The 8,965-nt window shown below is 40.4% G+C and overlaps 1 protein-coding gene across 3 annotated transcripts; it reads right to left on the bottom strand.

Moving 5' to 3' along the window:
- Positions 1–2,210: 2,210 nt before the first annotated feature.
- On the bottom strand, positions 2,211–8,091 carry nup35 (nucleoporin 35). 3 transcript variants are annotated; one of them, XM_018697351.2, is made up of 9 exons: positions 7,888–8,091; positions 6,023–6,190; positions 5,795–5,934; positions 5,014–5,071; positions 3,883–3,991; positions 3,715–3,784; positions 2,897–3,025; positions 2,617–2,751; positions 2,211–2,508 (listed from the first exon to the last, which is right to left on the bottom strand). In XM_018697351.2, coding segments are annotated over exons 1-9 (888 nt in total). In that variant the 5' UTR covers positions 7,889–8,091; the 3' UTR covers positions 2,211–2,430. The 3 variants fall into 3 exon arrangements, with proteins under 3 accessions (XP_018552867.1, XP_018552864.1, XP_018552866.1); XM_018697348.2 differs by having other exon boundaries at positions 7,758–8,090; XM_018697350.2 differs by having other exon boundaries at positions 6,035–6,190; positions 7,758–8,089.
- Between the last annotated feature and the right edge of the window lie 874 nt (positions 8,092–8,965).

The following is an 8,965-nucleotide window of genomic DNA, read 5'->3' as shown; positions in this document are numbered from 1 at the left end:
GGACTGACTTTTTGTCGCTTTGCGTAACGTATGACCAAGTATCTGTTAAAACCCAGAACCGAAACCTAAACTTTTGCGCCATAATATGATTCCAATATCACTTGATATTAGATGAAAAAAGGATGCAAAGAAGCACATAATTATCAAGACATGCAAAAAGACTACAAAGAGACAGAAAATTATAAGTGTAACAAAATGACAACATTCAGATGTAAAACTACACTTACACAGATATTGACCACAACAAAGATGCAAAATAATTTCCAAGAGATGCAAAATTACTACAAAAGGAGACAAAATGACCACAAAGACACAAACTGACTGCAAAGAAATGCTCACTACCATGCAGAACAACCAAAAAGTCACAACACAACCACAAAGAGATGCAAGATGACCTCAGAGATTTGTGTATTTGTAGTTTTTATTTCCATGCTGGAGTGGAGGGGGACCCAGGGCCCCACATTGTCTCATAATTTGTCCACAACAAAAGCACAGATCAGAGAAGCTTATATACTGCAGATATATTTACATAAACAGTTTCCCCAAGTTGTTCAAATGGGAAAAGTAACATCCATAGTGGCTAACCTCCTTCTAATCATATGGTTTCTAATGTCCTTGTAAGGTTACGAGGGTCAAGCATAAGCCCATCCAAAGCCTTCCCCCACCCTTCCCCCTTCTCTTCCACTCACAACCCCCCTCTGTCTTTTCTCTAGCTGTGCACCTTCTGTTCTGCACACAGTTCAGCCTGTGAGGCCTGTTCTCGTCATTTATCCCCCGCTGTACGCTGCACCACGAGCAAGAGGGCTGAGGAGGCCATATGTTGGTGGGATAAGGTACACCAGAGGTAATTGGCTGCTAGGAGAAAGGTCAACTGGTGAGAGATTTCTGAAATGATTGACGATAAGTGAGGCTGAGGCCTAGGAAATCCCCCTTTACACTCCCCCATGCAAATTTCATTGTGTCCTCCATCTATGTGTTTACAAGACCCTCTGGACTTTCACACATTCTTTTACTTAAACCTGAGTCATTATTCATAATACTTGTTTCAGTCTCATTGGCAGTTTAAGTGCTGTACTGAAGTATAAATTTAAGCTACTTGTACTTGAAAAGACTTAATTTATCCCTGGGGGTAAATTCACAAGCTACCCAGCCAAATGTAAAGTAGTTCAAATTAGCTCCATGAATGTGTCAGTAATTAATAATAATCAATATTATTCTGATTATTATTCTGAAATAGACCATTCCCTATAATACATACTGTTACTTTTGTTACTGAAAGTATATATTGATGCTAATACTTGTGTACTTTTACTTGTAACAGAGCAGTTTTATACTGAGTTATGCCTTCTTTTAACTAAGACTTCCCACTGTTGCTTTCATAGGTTAGGCAGGAACATCACTGTGTTTATTTACAATACACCTGTGATCCTGATGTGTCAGCTTGATTAGTCATTATCCATTAGTCATCCAGTGACACAGACACTGTATTTCAACACACACAGGACACACACCAAGGTGCACCTGCCTACTCCAAAAATGTTGCTCAACTTGATACATAATGGAAAGAGTAGGTGTGACCAATTATATAAACATGTAATGTCCATTATGCATTGTATTTTAACTGAAAACATGTTGATGAACCTTTTCTGTCAGTAGCTCTTTGTTTTTGTGAACACTTGAACTCTCTAGGTTTTTGAAACCATGTTTTGATATTCCCAACAATAAACATACAGTATAAATGGACTTTTTAAATGCGTAATCCACATTCTTGAGTCCATTATAGCAGGACATGTGGCTCCATCTGCTGGACAAAATATTTCTGACTCAGCAGAGTCCATTCAGCCACTACACTGCAGTCTGAGGCAGTTTTTAACAGATCTGGACAGCTCAGGTTCAGTAACAGGAAGCACTTTGTCCCTTTCCTGTTTCATCATGTCAGTGCCTTCATGCTCAAACTCAGCTCCATAAAGAAATGGTTTTCCCAGTCTGGTCTGGAGGATCTTGACAGGCCTGCACAGAGTCCTGTCCTCAAAAACATGCAATAACATTCAAGATGAACCGACCGTGAGCCAGACCTTATCACCAATATTAGTCCTGGATCTCACTAATGCTCTAATGTCCCTGAACAGGACCAGGACTGAAACCAGAAGACAGTGACAGTGCCACCGTGGGGCTGCTGAGGGAACATCACCTCTAAGTGAAACTTCAGCTTTGTAGAATTCAAACCAGAGACAACTTTATTGAGACAGAGACAGTAAAAAAACAGATTATAAAAGAAGAGAGAGAAAGATCCTCCACCTCAGCACACACACACACACACACACACATTCACACTCAATCAAACACACACACACAGTGTAGTGAATCAGTTCATCTATCAGTTCTTCTCTCCTCTGAGGCCGCAGGTATCCCATGATGCACTGTGAAATGTCACCAGCCAAACATATACTCCATCGCTTTAGACACAAAGCTGTCGTCCTTCCTGGGCGTCTGTCTGTCTGCTACCACCTAAAGATGGACACACAGATTTATTTCTAATGTCAAACAGCGTCTGTGTATGCAAAGTCCAAATGAAAGCAAATGCAGATTTTCATGAATCCAGAGGTCAGAGGTCACCTGGTAGTCACTGCCAGAGCTCCTGTAGGCGGCACTGAGCGGTCTGATGGCTGAGCGGGGAGTGGAGGGGAGGTTGGAGGAGGAGAAGGAGGAGGAGAGGGGAGCAGAGACAGCTTCACTGCTGTCCATCACACTCTGACAGAGAGAGAGAGAGAGAGAAAAACAACTTCAGTGCTGCTCAATTCAGGCTCCAAACTGGGCTCAGTGTCACCTGATGTGAAGGACCAATCAGACGGCAGAGGAACGACAGACACACAGGTGAGTGAAAACAGGTACTGACCTTATCTATACAGGGTTTCACTCCCACCATGATGGCATCACCAAACACTTTTCCATCCTTAGACAGAGCTTTCCTGGCCTGAAGCCTGGACTGATACTGAAGGTGCATCCAGTTACCAGGAGACGCCATCTGTCAATACATCATCAATATATCTATCAATATTAATCAATATGCCTTTATAATCTGAGCTGTTTGTGCCAAGCATTTGGCTCCACTTTGTCTACAGAGCAAAGTACTTCCCTTTTTCAGTGTCACATGATGCAGCAGTGATTCCCTACCTGGGCTCAGGTAGATGCAACATAGAGATGCACTGATCAGATTTATTCAATACAGATACTGATTCAGATACCTAAACCCTGATACTGATCTGAGATCAGTGCTCTCCTTTTCAATATAACTGTAAAACATAAGTCTTAGTAGAGACATTCATACACCATCTTTTTACACTACACACACACAACCTACAATTTTAATCTGACCTGTGGTCTGACACACTGTCCTGGTTTTGTCTATTACACGTCACACAAACAGTTTGTGCTGCTGACAGTAACATTAATGGAGATCACAGCCAATGCTGCATTCACTGGCAGCTGAGGAAAAAGGCTTTGTTAAGCTTCAGTACAGGCTTCTCCAGCTCTTCATCTAACCACTTCACTTTCCTTATATAATAAGGGATATGGATTGTTTAGGCTGATAAACATTATGCAACTTCAACCGGTCGTGTTTCATGTTAAAGCATGAAGACTTTGCGTGTGTGTGTGTGTGTGTGTGTGTGTGTGTGTGTGTGTGTGTGTGTGTGTGTAGTGTATGTGTCTCACCGTGTGTTTGAGGATGTTTCCGTACTGAGCGAACTGCAGCAGGATGTAGGAGGCTGAGGCCGGAGGAAAACTACCACACACACACAGTTAATGTACATTATATTCACACTATACTATTTAGCACTCAGTCAGTGTTATGAGTTTATTTAGAGGTTAAAAAAAAAATACCCAAACACGGTGACCCAGGTCTGGTCCAGCTGATCGTCAGATGACAAAGACTCTCCCTGACTGTAGAACGGATCCACCTGAGCTGGAGACAGGCACACCTGCTGTACACCTGTAGACAGAGACAGGTGGGTGGGGAGAGAGAGAGATGGGTCAAAACAGAAGACATAAACTCTATAGGTACACCTGTGGAATATATTGCAATTCAATACAACAGCTTAGCCATGAATCCTATATTTACAAATGTTGTAATGTTCAGTTTTCATTGCCATTGTCAGAAATGTGTGAATTTAACTATATGTTTATTACTGAGGTCATACCTATAGATGGTGTTATGCCCCTGGGGTATTCTCACACTTTCCCTCTGTGGCTCTGATGTGCAAACCCCTGTCCCCTGTTACATTAATGTATACAAGTATATGTACCAGTGCTGTGATCACTCCAGTGGTTACTAGTTGCTATATTATATGTGTCAGAACTACTTGTACTGGAGAACTGGGCCAGGCTGTGGACACACTCGTCTACTTTGTTATCATCTTCTGTATAGCCATGTTTAGGCTGGAGGTGCTACTCCGATTGTAGCATTTTGATACATAGGCTGTTCTTTAATTGTTTAATTGATTCCTTTGATTGGAGAAGCCTCCGCTGGGCCTTGTTCCATTTAGTTTCACCGTCTGTTGTACTTGGTTTCTTCTGCGGTCTTTTTGTTCATTTAAAGTACACTATTTTGCCCTCAGCCTCTTCCACCTGGTTGCTTAAGTTACTTCCCTTTCCCCTAGCCAGCAGGGGTTGTACCAGACTATATTGTATCAAGAGGTGTTTCTAAAATTTTGTCTTCAATAACACCATCACTAACTACAACCTCAGCCCTAGAACCTCTAATTAAATTAACACATTTATGACAATGTCAACAAAAACTGAACATGACAGACATCATAAAAGCCAACTTTATGGCACAACAGCAGTATTGGATTGCATTAGATTGAACAGGTGTACCTAATGTCAGCTATAGTACTGTAGTATTTAGTAATGCCTGTATATTGACTAGAGTGTGATCGATATATTTGTATTTGTTACAGTACAGAAATGCTCAGTGTGTGTCTCTGTCACAATCTTTTCAAAAACAATCAGTACCTGCTCCTGGAGTCAAGGCCTGACGTGCAGACAGAGGAGACTGCATAACTGGGAAGGACTGAGGAGAGATACAGAGAGAGACATATTTAAATAATGTTCACACTTTTCTTGACTTTATCACATTTTTATCATCACAACTGTAAATTTTATCGACACAAGTACTCTCTAGTACTCTACATAGTACAGAATATTGTTTAGAACAGTAACCGTGACATTTAGTAAGTAAAGTCATTATAAATCAAGAATATCTGCTGAATCAAGTGTAAAATGTTAATTATCAATAAAAATCAATTACATTCCTGAAATTCAAACACTGAGTGAACTTTTGAAAGAATGTCAGTCACTATCACTCATAAGGCCTGTGCTGTTCTCTCTTTTACCACTTAAAAAGTGTAAGGATGAGAACATCAGTTTCTGCAGGGACCACATTTGTTATCCTCTGTGTCTTACTCAAGGTCAGTCACAGAAATGACTCCATTTCTGTCAAACCTCCATGTTTTAATAAGCTTATTGTGATCAAGCGCTCCCAAAAACATCTCTCCTCTCATGGACTATCTCTGCCTAAGTGCCATCTCCTGCAGGTTGGTACTCTTCTCCTAAATATTAGCAGAACAGGTGCGATATTGCCAGTTAGATGGCTGATTAAACACTTTTACTGCTCGTTCTAGTAGTAGGACAATAAATGCTTCACTGAGAAATTTTGACCAGTCAAGGGTGATTTTTTTACTCTGAGAAGCTTCAGTTTCAGTTTCGATCAGTCAAACACTGCCTGTACACTAACCTGTCTGTGTGCAGTGGGAGGCGTCGCTATAGTAACCAAGTCGTCATGGATACTGCGGACAGGTGGGGCTCCACTTTTGTCCTTAGGTGTGGGGACAACAGGCTGAGGGGCAGAGCCTCCTCCTCCTCCACTTCCTCCCCCTAAAATGCGAGACAGCACACACTGACAAATCTACCAGAGAAGCAACGATCAGCTGATCTGTAAGTGGGTGTGTGTGTGAGCGCTGACCTCGGGGCGTACCTGTGCTCTCCACGATGGGCATGGTCAGGCTGAAGGGGCGTGGCTGGGGGCTAGCTGGAGCTGGCAGGTCGCCCATCAAGAAGCCAGGCAGAAACTGAGCTCCAGAGGCTGGCTTAGGAGAGGTGGGCGAGCCCAGGGTCATCGGTTCAGTTCCCACTGAGACACAGTGAGACAGTGGGACAGTCAGACTGGTCTGAGACAACTGGTCATCTTCAGGACTAACTCAGGCTCAAGTCAGCAGGGAAAAAGCCTGGGAACTGAGAAGTTGGCATGTAGCAGCAAATTCTACTGTACGTGTCTTCTACTTTAAACAGAGATGGCAGAGTGAACATCTGTGATTAGCTGCTGGACTGAAGTCTAAGATGGAAAAACACCTGACTCTGTTTACTTCTGTGCTTCTTTCCTACGCGTGTATTTCTTATCTGATCACAGTGAGCAGTGCTGTGTAGTCAGAGTTCCACAGTGAGATGACAGGGAGCAAAGGTCACTGTTTCCCCAAGTCACAACTCAACTTCCTCATTGAAAACAGCGACACAGGTGGTATTTCTCCCCACTTATTTTGTACCACACAAGAAAAATATTTAGGGTAACAACTGATTTAATTATAATTATTGATTGATCTGCAAATGATTTATTCAATTAATCATCAGTCTATTAAATGTCACAAAAAATAGAATAAAATGCCCATCACAACTTATCAGAGGCCAAGGACACCTTCTCAACTCCCTTGTTTATAAAGCCTCAAATCATGACTATTATCATTATATCAGTCAATCAATCAATCATCAAATCCTCACATCTAAGAATCTAGAAATGGACAATGTTTGGCTTTTTGATTTCTACAATAGCTTCTGTTGATCTACTAACTGATTAATCAACTAATCACTGCAACTCTGAGATGAAGTACTAGTAAAATTAGCTCCTTGTTTGTTACATCCACTGCTACCAGCTGCAACAGAAAAGCATATGTATGCATCAATAATTATAACCTATTAATATAATACACATTATTCTGAAGTGTGCCATTTTACATAAAGGGGCCTTTTATTTTTAGTACATAAAGTATCTTTTGTTTTAATAGCCCTTCTTTTGTACTTTTCCTTAAGATTTTAATGCATGGTTTTGAAGAACTCATCTCGTTAAATTTAAGACTTTTATGACCTTTTTAAAACCATGCATGATGTCATTTAATAGCTGATTCACAGTCATACCGATCAAAGCAATATTATATCAAAATAATTAATCATTAAACACCCTAAACACAACCTATATAGGAGATTTATCCGCCAGTTCTTGCTTATAAACACTATAATGTCTCCAACTAGCAACAGAAAGTACAGTGTTTGTATTTGTTAATAAAATTCAAGACTCTTTAATTCACTTTTATGAGGTAACTGAGTGCTTTAAAGGACTTTTCCATGCTGCAGATCCACTGAAAGCAGGACTTATGACTGGTGTTTTTAGACAGTGACACTGCTATTTCTACTTAAGAGAAGATAAAAAAGATATGACAACTTCTTCCACTAATAGTGAACATGGCAGACACTTTAATACAATGTTTAATCTCTGCTAACATGTTTTAGCTTTTCTAAAACCAGAAATAAACGCCACTGTTTGCGGCTAACAGCTAACGCTGAGCTAACAAAAACAGATGACTACTAAACATATAAATAACGCCATGAGCGGACAACAGCTGATAAAGACCTAATAAAACTCGGGTTACCTTGCAGCTCCATCGCTGTCTCGTTGCTTGCTGGCCGCGATTTTCAAAAGTAGGAAATGACGCCAGGCAAAGGGCAGGCTAGCTAGCTAATGCGGCTAGCAAAGCTAACTGAGCTGTCACTCTAACTTACTGTGACTGAAAACTCTTCTTAAGCGGAGCTGCGCGGACACTGATGTCACCCAATTAGTTAAAGATGAGTGGTTTAAAACCAGATATCTCAGCCCACTGCTGTTTGTTTCCCGGGCTCAGGGAGGCTGATGAAGCGAGCAGTCTAAAAACTGAAAGCACCGCAGCTAACAGGAGTGCTCCCGGCGCATTTAGATACGTCATGTAAAGAGGCGTTCAGGGGAATTGTATTTTACGGGTGACTTGTATAACCAGATTTTGATTTATTTTTTTTACTGTACAAAATTCAATTCAAATTTTGATGGCATCGTTCAGTGATGATTTTTTTGAACAAAACTGAACTCAAATCTTTAGTGTCTCAAGGTATTTGAAAAAGAACTGGTTATTAGCCGGTATACTGACGATACATTTCTGAAACACAAGCATTAAACTCCTACTGGCACTTTTACTTTGAGTATTTCCATTTTGTGCAGCTTTGTATTTCTTCTCCACTACATTGAACTAACACACTATATTTATCTGACAGCTGCAGTTAATTGTTACCTCTCAGGTTACAGTATTTCATATCCTTTCTGTCGCGTTACTTGGAAATATCCAGATAAATTGAAGGATTACATGTTCCTTTATGTGTCCTTTATGCATTTATATGTGTGTATGTGGTCCCAAGCTAAAACTATTTTTTAAAACCCTTTGGTTAACTGGATAATGTATGGCCACAAGCTGAAAACAGGGCTGCTTTTCTTAGCTAATTTAAAATGGATTTTTTATGTGGTTCTCACAGGACAGGAACGCTACAAACATATGAAGATGTTATAGAAAATGATGCATTGCTGTAGATTAAGCTACACAACAGTAAACAAAATACTTAAAATGCCAGCAATCTTAAACAATCAGCAGCAGTAATTGCAATGCAACATGCATATTGATGCACCAGTAATATTAAACCAAAAACATGATACATAATTTTAAAGCACAATGAGCACTTTTACTTTTTATACATGAAGTCGATTTTGCTGATAATACTTAGGTTTTGAATCCAGGATTTTTCCTTGTAGTGGAGTGTATCACAGTATGGTAATGCT

The sequence above is a fragment of the Lates calcarifer genome, linkage group LG1 (assembly GCF_001640805.2).
Source record: "Lates calcarifer isolate ASB-BC8 linkage group LG1, TLL_Latcal_v3, whole genome shotgun sequence".
Lineage (NCBI taxonomy): Eukaryota > Metazoa > Chordata > Actinopteri > Centropomidae > Lates > Lates calcarifer.
This window is presented reverse-complemented; position numbering and strand designations above follow the sequence as displayed.

Bases quoted from the DNA above. Each gene is read 5' to 3' on its own strand.
- nup35 (XM_018697348.2), bottom strand. The intron at 5,935-6,022 runs GTCAGCGCTCAC...CTCGCATTTTAG, and splicing joins GAGCACAGGTACGCCCCGAG to GGGGAGGAAGTGGAGGAGGA. The intron at 2,509-2,616 runs GTGACCTCTGAC...GTCCATCTTTAG, and splicing joins GCTCTGGCAGTGACTACCAG to GTGGTAGCAGACAGACAGAC.